This window comes from Neolamprologus brichardi, chromosome 18, assembly GCF_056152115.1.
Source record: "Neolamprologus brichardi isolate AB-2024 chromosome 18, ASM5615211v1, whole genome shotgun sequence".
In the NCBI taxonomy this organism is placed as follows: domain Eukaryota; kingdom Metazoa; phylum Chordata; class Actinopteri; order Cichliformes; family Cichlidae; genus Neolamprologus; species Neolamprologus brichardi.
In genome coordinates this window covers 6,468,654-6,484,870 of record NC_142121.1, presented here as the reverse complement: position 1 = coordinate 6,484,870, position 16,217 = coordinate 6,468,654, and the positions used below count along the sequence as shown (strand labels likewise).

Here is a 16,217-nt window from a genome sequence, read left to right as displayed (position 1 = left end):
GACAAAAAAATCGGATTTGATCAAAAAATCGGAATTGAGCATTAAGTGTGAACGTAGCCTTAGAGACGGGTGAGGAGCTCAGTCACTTGGGAGGGACTGAGCGCACAGCTGTTTCTCCCCCGCATCGAGAGAAGCTGCTTGAGGAGAGTTCAGACCTCTGATTAGGATCCATCCTGCATGAACTGCTTCAGGCTAGCAGGAGTCCTCGGGGTAGACCAGGACAAGCTGGAGAGGTTTATAATTCTCAGCTGGGACTGTGGATGTTATCTGGACTATCCTATCAGGAAAAGCTGTCTAATTAAATAATTTTGTTAGTTTGTGACATTTTCTGATTTTTTTTTCGATCAGCAAAACTTTAGGAGACAAAGAGTTTACAAGATAACTTCTTTTACTGCTTTAGTTTCTTTCGATTTTATGGAAACAGATTTTTAAGTTTACGTTCTCTCTCTGTGAGCATCCGCAGGCCGATTAGAGGCCAAACAGGAAAATGACTTCACTTCACTTCCACTCAGACGCACACCAGATGAACAGCAGCAACGAGCTGAGCACAGGATGGAGGTTTGTTTTGCTGCAGTGAATCAATAATCACTTTAATCTTTAAAATGTCACCACCATCTATCTGCTCCCCTCGGACAGACTTCCAGGCTCCGCTGCACAAAAACACGTCAGCACTTCCTCCTGTTTCAAGCTTTTCTTCAGCACCACACGAAGAATAACCGAGTAAAAATCTCTTCTTGATAGGAGAAGAGTTTCAAAATAAAAGTCTCTGGCTCTCCTCCAAACCATGTGTTTTTTCTGCTGGGAATAACTGGAGCTGTGCTGCTAATGTGGATAAACAACATTAAATGTCATCATTAGCTGTGCGTTGGTGTAAAAGCACGAGTGTGTGAGTGTGTGCTTACTTTGACTCCAGCGAGCATGCCGGTGGTGGAGACACTGAAGTCCAGGTAGGCCAGGGTGTCGGGGTTGGACGGTTTATACAGCAGAGGAGGTTTCTTCTTTGGCAAATCGTCTAAAGGAAACAACCAATTTTCTCACGTCAGAGCTGATGAATTATAAAATACGCAGCTTAGTGTTCGTTTTATTACTCAGTCACTGTTTTTGTTTGTTTTTTATTCCCATAGATCACCTAGAGCTGGGCAATAGAACGATAACGATATGTATCGCGAAATAACTTTTTCAATAGAAAAATTAAACTATTGCGATAGACCTCATCTCTCTCTCTCTTATAAAAAAATGAATAGCCAATACAAATTAAGTAGCACAGAGCCGAACCAATCACAGCCGCAGCGTCACGTCACCTAACTTGTTACGTACAGCTCAAGTGCCAAGCAGACATGTGTATTTGTTTGGGAAGCAGCCAGCCGCCGTACGGCCGGGTAATGGAGGAAATGAGTGCGCCGACTAGAGAAAAATCAACCGAGAGCGTGACCGAAGGTTACCGAAGAGAAAACAGATGACGGTTCCAATGCCGGAGAGATTGTCGAAAGGAAAGGCCAGAGAAGTTCTGTAGTGTGAAGGTATTTCGGCTATTTGAAGTCTGACAAAAAACAGAGTAGCGCGCACTGTAAATTGTGCCGAAAGCAAGTCTGGAAATACAACAAACCTTTTTTATCACCTGAAGCAGTGCCACCCACTAGAGCACGCTCAATCTCTGACTGAAAGCGCTAATTCGTCATCGAAAACAACCAGGGGAATCCCTGCGAAGCAGCAACAGTCAACTGAGTCGGCTTTCTCCAGCGTCTTACCATATGACAAAAAAGCTAAGAGACATAACAACATAACGAATGCCGTAGCTTACTGTCTTGCTAAAGACATGCCACCAATAAACACGGCCGAAAATGAAGGATTCAAGCCGCTAATTAAGATAACGGATCCTCGTTACAAACTCCTTGGACATAAACATTTCTCTCAGACAGCGCTTCCAAAGCAATATTATATAAGTTAGTCAATTTTGTCTCTTCTTCTGTAAAATAAACTAAGATTTATTTTTAGAATTAATATTTTGTTTCTATGTGGAACTGACAATTTAGTCTGTTTTGTTCTGTTTTGACACTTAAACGCTTTAGCGGCTGCATTTTGTGTAGTTTGTAATATTTGCCTTTATTTTGCCTAAACTGAAGCCTCATTTTAAGTACATCTACCCTGTTGAACTTATTATGGGAAATAAATATTTAAATCAAAACAAACTGCTGATTATTTCACATTTTACTTGTGAGCAACGGCACATTTAAATCTTACAAATATAGTTATTTGGCTTATATCGTGATATATATCGTTATCGCCTGAAATGAAAAAAGCATATCGTGATATGAAAAAATCTTATATCGCCCAGCTCTAAGATCACCTGTTCATTAACCAAACTGTGTTTAATCACTTACAGGGTGCCCTCAAAAAACACATCACCTACCTGTGTCCATGACAGGAGGCCAGGTCCGGACGTCCACGGCCGCCGAGGCTTCTTTGGACCTCAGCAGTTTAGTGATGACCTGCGTGGTCATCACGCACACCGACCGGCTCACCTGCACGATTCAGTGCGCACAGACCTCCCATTATTCACACGATTCATCTGTTCACTTTTTCTTGGGCTGGTTTAATAATAATAATCTTATTATAATGATCACAGTGTATATTTGCACGTCTGTCCTCTAACTCCTCAGAAACATCTGGATGAAACCTGGAATATAAACTGCAGAAGGTGCCAGGATATCAACGTCTATGTAGCTTTTGGAAATCACTTTTATAACACTTAAATTAAACAAATTATGTCCACGTTACAACTATTTCGTTGGCATTAAGTCTACGTTACGACCTTCAAGTTTTGTCTGTCCCGCCTGAAATGCACTCCTGGGCTTTTCAAAGTAAAACAACAGCTTTTCCAGAATTTTACGTTTTAAGGTCGTAAAGTTCTGGAGTGAGAATCTCAGGAATGAATATAGTAAATATTAAAAGTTTTTTGTGACTACGTCATCTAAGAAATCAATATCTTTTATATTTACAGACACAGAAAAGTCTTTACTTAAATGAACAACTCTCTGTGTGTTTCTTTTATCATTTTAAACCCTCGCCTACATCCACATGTCCGGTTTTCTTAGGAATTCCTGCATCTGCTAAGAATAAACTGCTGAAGCTGTCAAAATATTCTCATTAATTTTTAAATTAAGAAAACAGGAAGTAAGGTGAAGAGGGGGCGGTGACTTGCACCTACTTAATCATTCACGTTTTTCTCAAACACTTTACACAGAGTAGTGATTGGAGCTGTCACAGTGTTGGTTTACCTCCACGATCATCTTGACGGTGGGCAGCGTGGTGGCGATGTTTTGCGGGTGAGGCGGCCGCACCGTGATCGGCACACAGCCGGCGTAAAGGCAGCCATAAAACGCCACGATGAGGTCGATTCCTGGGAGAGGACGTAGAGATGAGAGAAGAAATAAGAGGGGATGAAATGGAAGAGAAAGGAGGGTTGGAAAAAAGCGAGGGGAGAATTTGGAAAATATAAATAAGTTACAGGTATTAAGGTGCCGTATACTGAGCGATGGACCCTCGGGGCCGTTAATTGATTGCAGCTTTAAGAAAATCTGCTTGTGTCGGGTTGTTTTTCCTGCACGGCTGCGTCTGTCCTACTGTGATGGACACGACGCGCTGTGTCTCAGAGGGTAATTACACTTCCCGCGCCCTCCTTGTTTTTCCCCGCGGCGCTCTCTTCAATCTAACCGAACTCACTGAACATGTTTGCAGCGTCCTTCATTCCTCATTTTAAAACATCCCAAGTTTGTCCTTGTTAAACGTCAACAATTTAAAGCAGGGGTCCCCAATCCCAGTCCACGAGGGCCGGTGTCCTGCAGGTTTTAGATCTCACCCTGGGTCAACACACCTGAATCACATGATTAGTTCATTAGCAGGCCTCTGGAGAACTGAAGACATGTTGAGAAGGTAATTTATCCACTTAAATCAGCTGTGATCAGGGACACATCTAAAACCTGCAGGGACACCGGCCCTCGTGGACTGGGATTGGGGACCCCTGATTTAAAGGATTGTTAAAAAAGTCGCATTTAACCCATTTTAGTACAAATCCATCCATCCTTTCATTTCTTTTGCTTATATAGGGCAGTCACTGAAATTATAATAAGGTTATCCACTCAAACACTTTATATGTTTATTGTCATAATTACAATGACGGTTTTTCGCCCGATGCCCAAATAATTATTATTTTCCATCGTCCCAAAGAAGCACTGTGGACGTGTAACTTCGGCTTGTGGGTAAATCAAACATGCATCGTTTTCACATTTTTTTCATTGAATAAAAAACGAGCACTGCTATATTAGTGAATGAGTAATAATAATTGTAAGATAATGCATTGGCACAAGAGGCAATTTTATACATAAAGTCTGTTTATTTTAATACTTTAATACATTTGTCAGACTCTGTTTAAAAACGTCTACTTATTTTTTTCAATGCACAACTTTTAGCATCAGATAATTTTACAGAATGAATGCTGGTTACAGCCTGCGTGGTATTATGTGTGTCCTGTAATTGCATTTAAAATAATTTTCATTTATTCATCTGCACACTGTGTTTTTTGAACTTCAGTTAAACAGAAGGGAAGAAAAAATGCATTCAAATGAAAGATGGTTTGATTTTTAAATCAATAGATGCTCATTTAAAATCATTAAAAACAGATTCCAAATGACAATTTCTGTTATAAAGTAAATATTAATAAACATTAACATAAGCACTGGTCTAAATTATTCTTTTTGGCGTTTTTGTCTTTTATTAATTCTAATTTTTAATTGTTTTTAATAAAAATAAAAAAAAAAGGTCCAACCTGCTGTTTTGGACCAATCAGCAATCACAGCAATAAAAAGACAACTGTAGGTCAAAGATTCAAAAACAAAAAACTAATAAGTCTGTCTGCATCAATTTGTTCATTTACCCAGAGACTCAGCTCATATTGCTCCCGTTATGTAACAATAGCTGAGTCTGTGTGTGTCCATGTAGTCCATTTATATTAATCAGGACACTTTTCCAAGCTTTTTATTTCCTGGTTCAGATCAGCTTTTATTTTGAAAATTTGAGGGATTTCGGTAAATCTATGACATCCTGCAGTGTCACCGCAGAGACACAAGTACAGCAAGCTGACCTGCTGTCAGTGTTTACCTGGAGGGTAGACCAGTGCAACGTGGTCTCCATCCTGCAGGTGGCCCCGTTCAGCCAGCATGGCGGCGATCTTCTCTGCTCTCTTGTGCAGCTGAACACAAGTCAGAGAGCTGGCTATCGTACCCTGGGGGAGGGGACACACACACACACACAGAAGATTGACACATGCAATCAGCAGCGTGCATCAGTAAGTGTCATGTCACATTTTCCGTTGCAGCATCTCAGCGGTGAACAGCTGTAAACAAACCAGCGGATCGTATTGCCATTATGCAAACTAACAGTGGTGAACACCTCCCAGCCCCGATTCCTTTTCTTCAGCCAACACAGAGCAGAAAGAAAGACCTGCATCTTCTTTTCATTTCTGCCTCCCTTTAAAAGCACTGATTCAAACAGCCCAACTGATTCCTGTTAAAGCTCCTTCCCATGTAACACATACACGTCACCTATACTTCAGCTCCTTAAGTAAGTAAAGTTTATTTATTAAGCGCTTTTCATAGACAGGTAGTCACAAAGCGCTGCACACAGAGATTAAAATTAACAGTACGATAAATAGCAAAATGCACAATATACACAATATAGAGTTTAAATGTAAATTAAAATATAAAAATGTAAAAAGCATTGGTCAACAGTAAAGTTTTTAACTGTTTTTTAAAGGATTCCACAGAGTCAACCAAACGTAGTTGTAGACTGTTCCACAGCCTTGGTGCCACAGACTCAAAGGCTCCGCCCCCTTTCGTCTTCAGACGTGTCCTGGGAGCAACCAACAAACTCTGAGTCTGTGAGCGGAGACGGCGAGCAGTAGTGTATTTTGTGAGAAGCTTGGATAAATAATCTGGGGCCATTTAGAGCTCTGTACGTTAAAGCAATAATTTTTAAAACGAATTCTAAAATCTATCGGGAGCCAATGTAAAGAACATAAAATAGGAGTGATGTGAGCTCGTTAGTAGTCTGGCTGCTGCGTTTTGTATAGCTCGGAGGCGAGAAAGAGATGATTTATCCAAGCTGGTAAACAGGGAGTTACAATAATCTAAACGCGATGACACAAATGCATGGACAAGTTTTTCCCAGTTCAGCTAAGGAGACCATATGTCGCAGTTTAGAAATATTCCTTAAATTAAAGAAACAGGAACGAGACAGATTTTACGTGTGAGTCAAATATTACTCCAAGATTTCGAATATTTGTGTACATTAAGTCCTTTTCTAGATTATTTAGGAGTTCTATATCATAACATATCATTTCATATCACGCTGTAAAGCAAACCTTTGAGGCAAAAATCAGAATAATGTAGATTTAATATCTTAAAGTTTTAAAATATTATTATTTAAACGGCATTTAAACTATGAAGCTGTCTGCCAAGACTGAGAAGGATAAGCCATTTCTGAACACCCCTGCTGACGTTATCATACTATAAGTCAATATCATCTCATACACTGTGTGTGTGTGTGTGTGTGTGTGTGTGTGTGTGTGTGTGTGTGTGTGTACTGTGAGGACTCACCCTGGAGTTGAGGAGTGTGTACAGGACGTGGTCTGGAGTGGTCTGGGCTCTCCATTGTAACACCTCAGACAGGAAGAGGAACTAAAAGACACAATCAGTAAAAAGAATGAGATTATAAATTGTAACCATAAATAATAACCATGAAATATCCAGCAGAGCAGCACTCGACATTCTTTCTGAATTTTCAATCTAAGAAATGGATTGAAGGAATCATTCTAGTCCAGGGGTAGGCAACTCCAGGCCTCGAGTGCTGGTGTCCTGCAGGTTTTAGATCGCACCCTGGGTTAACACACCTGAATCAAATGATTAGTTCATTACCGACTTCTGGAGAACTTCAAGAAATGCTGAGGAGTCATTTAGCCCTTTAAATCAGCTGTGATGGATCATGGACACATCTAAAACCTCCAGGACACCGGCACTCGAGGCCTGGAGTTGCCTACCCCTGTTCTTTGAAACCCAAAAACATTGTGTCAGCTCCGGTTCCACGTCATTGGTTTTAATCACGTTACGATCGGTCGTTTGTTTAACGAACACAAACGCATTCACACGCCAGCGGTCGCACAACAAAAACAGTGTATGCTCAGATGATCTATGCTGAAGGTGACCGGGGTCGGGCTGGAGACGTGCGGGATGCTAGCAGAAGTATCGGAGCTGCTGCTGCAGCAGAACCACCTCTGATGGTCCTCGGTGGAAACGATGGGATGGCAGGGATGGAAGCACCCGGATCTCGCAGCTGTTTCAGTTCATTTCAAGTAAATGTTATTTACACAGCGCCAAATCCCAACAACAGTGTGAAGGTGCAGACCTACAATATTAGAGGGAAAACCCCTCCAATCACACAATCCTCTACTAGCAAGCACCAATCACAGCAGGAAGGAAAACCTCCACATGGCCTGTCCTCAGTCCCAATACGCCCCCTACTGAACATGTTTGGTACATACTTCATCAGAGGCAGCCAAACTAACGACCACTGCATAACTGTGAGATGCATTTATCCAGGAATGGAGAGCAGCTCCGGAACAACAGATGACATGTGCGGTCCAGGTTTAGACAGACGACTGCTTGCATCACTTGTATTAAACATCTGGCATACACATATATTATAGTGTCAGTCTATCAAGTTGTTACATATGTTAGAGGTCTGACAAATGCATGTTTTTTTATTAATGGAAACTCACTGCATGTCTTTTTTAAGACAATATTTAATTTACTAGAAACTCTGAATGCACCCCAGTGACCCCAGACCTGCAGCTGGAAGGACCGATGCTTTAAAAATGCAACAGAGTTCAAGAAGGTTTTTGAATCAAATTGAGTGAACGTACAAGTGGCATAGAAACAGCCAAAGTCAGCTGCAAACCTGTCTAAATCTCAGCTCGTGAACAGGTGATCAGCTGACTCGAACATCTTAAAATGTGCATGAAGATGCGCGTGAATAAAACGGGAGATTGGAGGAACTTTTCTCAGTTATCACCACCAGTAAATTCTTTAAATGGCAGCATTTTTACAGCTAAAATATCACCACAGTTTATCACGCGAGCACGTCTTCTTAGAAACGAGCCCTGTGACGTGACTCGTTTTGGCAAGCAATAATGGCAAAAACTCTGCTCCCAATATGTTTTACAGCGTTGGAGCTCTGCTGAGACGCAGAGCGAATGCTGATGAAGTATCCTGATAAAATGAGATCTTGGCAGCTCAGTGACTCGACAGCGTGCGGGGAAATTAAGGTGATGCACTTAATTTGTCAGAGAAATACGGAGGAAGGAGAGCGATGTTAGTGGAAAGGCAACAAGATCTTCATTCTGCACAAAAACAGACAAAAAGCGAGAGTGATGGAAATTAGAGCTGGGAGGAGAGAACGCATAGAGACAGGGCGAGTTTGTTTCTGGGCTCATGAATTTTTCAAGATTTGCTGCTGGAGTGAAAGTCATGCCTGTTGAGCTTTGCTCTGCCAGAGAACATCACTTTATATGTGTGTGTGTGTTCATGCTGCCAGACGCTTTGGTGACAGATGAGAATTTGGCTTTCAGACTCTTAATCCTTCGACCGTAAAACAAATGAACCTCTGCACCGTGTCCGTCACATCTGGGAAGAGGCCGGGTGCGCTTGATTTGTACTGCAAATTTCACCGACTGGGACCAGCTACACAACACTGAATTACACTGCTACAGAAGCTTTAATGATATGTGAACTGTTGCTCCTGCAGCTGCAGAAGAGGAGACGAGGTTTTTCTCATCGATAGAGCCCACAGAAGTTTGCTCGTGGACACTTTTTCAGCTGTGGGGAAAGAATACGGCACGCACTGAAATAAAGGAGAAGCATTCTGGTCAGATTTCAGAGACCCTGAGATCCAAATCCCAGATGAGCCCCACTCTGTTCACACCCTGAATACAAAGTAGATCAGCTACATTTGATATTTATTAGGACCAGTGAATTAAAAGTAACACATATTTTGCTCTCTGGAGACTCTAGTGATGAACCTGCTGTCTCAGACAGAGAGAGAGTTGAAGGAAGACGTTTTTTTAAAGCCTAATCAGGTGCTGATTGGAGCAGATGATTATTGATTGAAACTAACCCGAGCAGACAATCGAGAGGAGGTAACAGCTGCTAACCTGCTGTACGGGCTGTGTGTTTACCTTCTCGTACCCACAGGATCTCTCCCACCTTTCTGCTTAGCAAATTAGGATAATCATTACAAAGTCTGAATAATCTTTAATTATAACTTCAAAGCTGTGCGCCACCTCAAAGAAAAGCACTTCATTATGTCGCTGTATATCAGTAATTAGGACATCTTTAATAATGCCAGCAACCTTTATGATAGCAACAAAGTTTTTAAAAATGTAATAATTTGTAGCAAAACTTGTTACCAAAACTGTGGTAACAATCTGTCTCAGCCCCCCCATCATCCATATGTGACTGAGACTAGGGCTGTTCGATATAACGATATATATCGGATGACGATATAAAAACGTCTGTTTCATTTTACGCTATCGTTTGTTTCATGGTGTCGCAAAATAAACTGTTTACGCAATATTTTTTCATCGTTTTGATGGTCACTGTAGTGGCTATATTCATTTCTTAAAGTTCTCTCTTTCTCTTATATTTAATATAACCACACTGCTGACGGACAAGCGCCTGTTTTTATGCGTTGTCCTTAGCAACAACGACGGTAACACCATCGCGTGTCCGCTTGTTTATGTACCACGTAAACCTTTCACAATAAAGCTCAAGATCCTGTTGAGACTTTTCAAAATAAACGGAATCACATGAAAGAGCAGATTATTTACGGATGAGAAGTAAAAAAGAGCCGCCAGGTGCTGAAAAATAAACCTTAGACTCAAACGTTAGCACAGGCTTTTCCCCGCAGCACGCCGTGTAATAAATACTCACAAAGAAAACGGCGGCTGTTACAACTTATGTCTAAAAATGTATCGTTTCATGCATCGGTTAAAACACTCGACTCCAGCTACATGACGCGCAGCTGGAAACACTTCCCGCAAGACGAGCTGCCCGAGATTCACAGAATTTACAGAAAATGTTACATTTTTGTGATTTATATCGTTATCGGGACGATAGAATTCTTTTTTTTTTTTTGACACTTTTTATTTATTTAGGAACATTTTTATGCAACAAGATAAAATAAAAAAAAGAAAAAGAAAAACCAGAAACAATATGAGGTCATGGGAAGATAACATACGCCCGTACATACATCTGCACATCCACATATACATACGTCAGCAAGTCTGCATTACTAATTCTATGCATTAAAGGCTGCTGCCACAAGCTGTAAAGTCCAGCCATTTTCTCCATCGTCTCCTTCCCAAATCTCCCTGCAGTCGCAGAGTGAAAGTCATACATTCCATCAATTTGACGTCTTCCACTATAGAGGTAAAAAGTGTTACAGTGGGAGGGTCTCTACAGAGCCAGCGTTTTGTTATGGCCTTCTTCGCAGAAGCCAAGAGAACTTTCAGAAGATAAACATCATCTGCAACTAAATCGTCTGTAAAATATCCCAGATACAATGAGGTAACAAGTACAAGACACGTGGAATCCCAACACCTCTGTAATTATCTTTACAACTTCCGTCCAGAAGGGTCGTATGAGTGGGCAGGACCAGAATATATGACCGTAATCAGCCATGTCTTCCCCACAATTCCTCCAGCAAAACGCAGGCGTGGCACTGAATTTAGACTTCTGTTTAGGCGTTATGAAATAGCGTATAATGTTCTTCCAGCAGAAGTCCTGCCACATGTTGGAGTTAGTTGTGGTAAACTGTGTCTCCCAGATCCGTGCCCACCCATCTTCTGTAATCACAATGTCCATTTCTTTTTCCCATTTCTGCTTTATGTAAATCGTTGAGTTCCCTTTGAGTTTAGTCATACATTTGTACAATTTACTTATCAAGGCTCTGTTACTCCCAGAGTCATAAGCATCAATGAAAATATTAACAATCGAGTTGTCTCCACGGACACAGCTCTTTAGTCTTTTGCCAATATAGTCACGGAGTTGCAAGTATCGAAGGACGATAGAATTCTTATATCGGGATATGAGATTTTGGTCATATCGCGCAGCCCTAACTGAGACTCATTGTTACCACATTCACATGTCAGGCCTGATCCTGGCACATGACACATCAACACCTCACACAATGAACATTCTCAGATTTCGAAGTGTACATTTCCAGATTTTATTTATATAATGTAAATCATTCACTCACTGTATATAATGTTCTGTCTCTTTTTGCACAGTCGAGGAGCGTATCAGGACACGTTTCCCTGCGTGTTGTATAACTATGAATGTGACAAATAAAGAAACCTGAATCTTGAAGCTGACAAATGGAAATGTTACAAATTTAATCACCATCTGAACAGTTCTGGTGTCCACAGACAAAACTCATGCTTTTTGTGTCCAGCCATTATTTCCTGATTATTATAGTCCAAAAATAAATAAATAAATAAAATAATCCTGATAACAGTTATTCGCCCATCAATTCTCTTCTGCTTGGCCAATTCAGGGAGGTGGAGGCTGGAGCCTCTTCCACCTGTGAGAGGTGGGGTGTTTTCAGCCTGTCACAGGGCTAACACAGAGACCATTCACACTCACATTCACACCTATGGCCGTTTTACAATCACCAGTTAACCTAACCCCACTAACTGCATGTCTGCATGACTGTGGGAGGAAGCCGGAGTACCCGGAGGGACACGGGGAGAACATGCCAACCACACGGAAAGGCCAGATGTGCATCAGGCTTGGTCTCCACCGACTCCTGAAGGCGTCTGTCCTCTGATGAACCTCAGAGATAAACCTCGGTGGGTTTATCTCAGCGTGTCTGCTCGAGCAGAGGTTGTTAAAGCAAATCTGCAGACATAAATATGACGAATCCTTTCGAATAACAGTAAAATGTATCTCGTGTGTGATTAATGCTGCTTTCTTGTGGTTTTTAACGTAAGCTGTGAGCAGATTAATGCCTCACTTATCAAAACTGTTAATTTAAACGACTCTTCAAACACTGCGGTACGACCCGCAGCGCTCTGCTGCTGAAACCATCGCTCAGCTCCAAGTTTCCAGTTTCGATATTATAACCCTCGGAGTCTGGCTGACGAAAGATGGCGTCATCTGCTCGCCACCAGCTTCACGCGTGGCAGACCTCGAGGGGGTGCAAAGATTTAAAGGAGGTCTCTCTGCTCAGATGAAAACATCACTCAGCTGCTCGTGGGCTCAGCTCTGAGCTTTCATGAAACTTTCATAACAGCAAATTAGAGTTTGCTTCCGTTCCAGCTCCCTCGTACGTTACCATCTGCTGCGTGGTGAAATGTCCTAAACACCTTGCAGCTCCGTGGCTGCACATGTATTAACGAGGGGGATCCAAACGTTTGCTTTACACAAGCGAGCTTTGTGCTTAACCTTCAGGAGGAGGGTAAAGTTGTTTGTTGCTGTTTGTAAAAGATGCTTTGGCCTGCAGTTAAACCCGAAGCCTGGAAGAACTGGAACCTGCCTGCAGATAAAGCTCGTGTTATCTGCGAGAGAGAGGGCTGGCATGCTAAACAGCGACACAAAGAGCTTCTGTCTGCAGATACAAATCTGGTCTCGTATTGTAGCATTTTATCAGCGTGAGCGAATGTGCTGAATTCTCGGGCTAAAACACCGAGTTGCTCACTTGTATCTGATGTCATTATCAGAGAGGACAATGAAACACGACACAGCAGCCACCTGGCCGGTATTACATCACCTACATTTGGATGAAGAAAACTGCTAAACCATCCTAGAGGCATCTGTTGCACTGCGCCGACTACGAAGCTAGAAAACTGTTTGTATGGTGGTCTGAAGTGAGATATTACATTTTTCCTCTTTTAGCTTTGTTGAATTTAATGCCAAGGGATTGTTTTGAGGTAAAGATGCAAAGACAGGCAGGATCAAAGCCTCAAACAGCCAAACAACTTTGGGTTCTGTTATGTGTGATTTTATGAGGCTGCATCTTTGCACATTTACCACCAGCATGGGCCTTGCTATAGAGCAGGCAGTAAGACGAGGTGTTACCCTGACAACGAACCCTAAAATCCCAAAACATCACAGGGGGATGTGCCAGAGAGTTTGATCCACAGCAGCCAAAGGACCTGCTGCCAGTGTCCCAGTCACACAACACAGGACACAGCCAGCGGTCCCACATCCCTGAAGGGTAAAAGGTGTTTCACAGCATTCAAAACAAGCCTGTCGTAGTATTAATCTGTCATATTCGGCGTTTTCAATTCCACTTAAGAGTCATTATGTTTTTAAAAATCGTTTGGCGTTAGAACCTGGAAATAAAAGCTCCTTATTGGATATTACTGAATTATGGTGACTATTGTATGTGTGAATGTTGAAATCAGCACAGATTTTATTCACTTTGATTGTTAGGGTCTGCAAAAAGACGCCTGGGTTATTAGAAAAATAGAAACACTTGAAACTTTTAACGTCAGAATTCTTGCAAAGAAAAGGAAGGACGCCCCCTCCTTTTTTCCCAGTGGCTCTAATCCTCTTCCATAAGTTACAGTTTCTTCTTTGTGTTTGTTTTTTTCATGCAGCTTTATGGAAACAGCCGTAATGAAATAATAATTTTCCATGAAGTCATGAGAGAAGCAGTCCTGTCTACAGAGGCTGAGCTCATCCCAGTGTGAGCGTTTAGTGCTCAGTCAACCATCGCCAGCAAATCAACGTTATTAGAAGAGGAATGTGAGAAAACACTCGTAGTAAATCATATTTTACTCTCTATGAAGTTACACAGAAAACATTTTAATAAATACAGGAAGTTGGGGTTGTTTAACTCATCCACACAGAGGGCCTGGTTTTCAGTGGGATGGACATGGAGCGACGAATGAATGAGCAGATCAGTCAACAAATGTCCCGATAAACACGGTGATGATGACAAGCAGCAGCAGTAAACACAAACCCTACGTCCTGATCCTTCTCTAGAGCAAAGATGGCGTCACCTTCAGCACGCTTCAGGATTTTCACAGTAAACTAAAACACAAACACACTCTTCAAATTAAACCTGCCCTCAAAACATCAATCAAAGCATTTAAAGCAAATATGTAACCAGTTCCTGGATAATTCTGCAGTCGAGCCGAGCCGCAGTAAACACAGTTTGTGTCCCAGTCTGAGCGGATCATCACTGCTGGGATCATCCCAGTTTCATTTGTCATTACTCAGGAAACTCTGCTAAAATAAGACAGTTCACAAAGTGGCAGAACAGAAATCTGGGTGTTTTAGGAACATACGGGAAAAGAACGACCGTGGTGGGTGTTGCTCTGGGGTAATTCGCTGATTTGAGATTAAATATATTTAAATTGTGACAAGAAAAATGACAAAAAAAGTTAGAATTTGATGTGAATCAATTGTTAGTGCATAGCCTTAACCAACCAGAACTCAAGGCGCTAGTGTTTCTATATCTGTGGCAAACGCCTCTATGCTGGTGGTGCTCCTGCGTATGGACGCCTGTTAGCTTATCTGTGGTCTTCTCGGTTTAACTTGTGCAGCGACCGTGCAGTGAAGAAACAAAAACAAAAGCTTGTGTTTTAATGTCGGCTTCGCTTCTCCTCACCTCGACAGTCGTCGATTGGTGTCGTAACCTTTGCGTACAGCTGTATCTACACACACTACAGGAGACATCTCATCTGTTTGTCGGCATCCAAACGCGAGAGCGAGGCTGAGGCTGCGGCAGCCTCCCAGCGCGCTGCGGTGGAGGTGGTGGTTGTTATTATTTAGGGCCTGTCTCTTTTCATCAGAGTCTACAGACTGTGCGTTCTCTGCTGCCGGCTGCCTGACTGATGACATTTTCAGCACGAGAGACGAGAGGAAAATCGCTTCTGTCAGTAACGCGCACCACCTCCTGCTATTCATCACTCCTAATCTCTCTGTTTCTCTACTGTGTATTTAAATCACCTCATTTTGTCTCATCTGTGTTTTCTTGTGGTTTCCTTATTTACCTTTTGTGCATGCTGCCCGCTTTCTGTTCTTGCATAATACTGAGTTTTTCTGTACAGATGCTTAAACATACCGGGCAAAAAAAAGATGATAAAAAAATCCCATGTTTGCTTTTTTTAAGCCCCAAAACTCCTCATTCTTCTGTGGATCCACCAGGAATATAATAATAATAATAATAATAATAATAATATAATAACATAAAATAATAAAATAAAATAAAATAATAATAATAGTATAATAAAATAAAATAATAATAATAGTATAATATAATAATAATAATAGTATAATAAAATAATAATAAAATAAAATAAAATAATAATAATGATAATAATGATAATAATAATAATAGTATAATAAAATAATAATAATAATAATAAAAATTTGGCTTTTCTTAAAAATACAATAAAATAAAAAAGCTAAGACAACTTAAGCGTGCCGAGTTATATTAACTAGTTATTCAGTGAGAATGACTAACATGAACTTAATGTCTTATGCCAAAGGAAAACAGTTAAATGCAGTTTATATAACCTGAGTCTCCTCCAAGAGGCTTCTTCAGTTGTTCGTGTAGAGTCCCAGCTATTTAACCACAAGTGGGGGTTTCCCTATAAGTGTGGTGCTGATGCTAAAGTTGGAAGACAAAAACTCATTTTGCTCCTTAGCAAAGCTTTTTCTTTCCCCAACTTGCCTGATGAGTCATTTAAAGATTTTATTGACACTCTGGATGTCTACAGCACTACCAGAGTTTTTACTGTAATACTTGTACTAATTTTCCTAAATCTTGCCCTCTATTCAGTAATTTAAAATATTTTAAAATAATGTTTCCCACTTTTCAATGCATCCATATTGGCCCCTCCCTACCTGTGCGACTGACTCCACACTGATACTCCCACTCGCTCCCTTAGGTCTTCGTCTTCTGCTCACCGCCCCGTCTCGCCATTATGGGGAACAGAGCTCTCGGCCGCTCTGCTAGCCGGCTCCAAAATTCACTTCTGATATAAGTAATACAGCCTCTCTTCCCTTATTCAAGTCAAGCAGAGCCAGCTCAGCCGGACGAGCCTCAGCCGTACATCTGTGCAGCGTTAAAGGAACGCTGCTTTTATTAACATC

General features: G+C 41.4%; 1 protein-coding gene across 5 annotated transcripts in view; it reads right to left on the bottom strand.

Moving 5' to 3' along the window:
- LOC102797426 (disco-interacting protein 2 homolog C) overlaps positions 1-16,217 on the bottom strand; it is a 242,806-nt gene that overhangs the window by 15,388 nt on the left and 211,201 nt on the right. For all 5 annotated transcript variants that reach the window (XM_087832056.1, XM_087832058.1, XM_087832057.1 and 2 more), the window contains 5 exons: positions 6,654-6,734; positions 5,158-5,281; positions 3,279-3,400; positions 2,411-2,522; positions 903-1,012 (listed from right to left, as the gene is read on the bottom strand). In XM_087832056.1, coding sequence (XP_087688182.1) covers positions 903-1,012; positions 2,411-2,522; positions 3,279-3,400; positions 5,158-5,281; positions 6,654-6,734 — 549 coding nt within the window. The remainder of the gene's footprint in view (positions 1-902; positions 1,013-2,410; positions 2,523-3,278; positions 3,401-5,157; positions 5,282-6,653; positions 6,735-16,217) is intronic.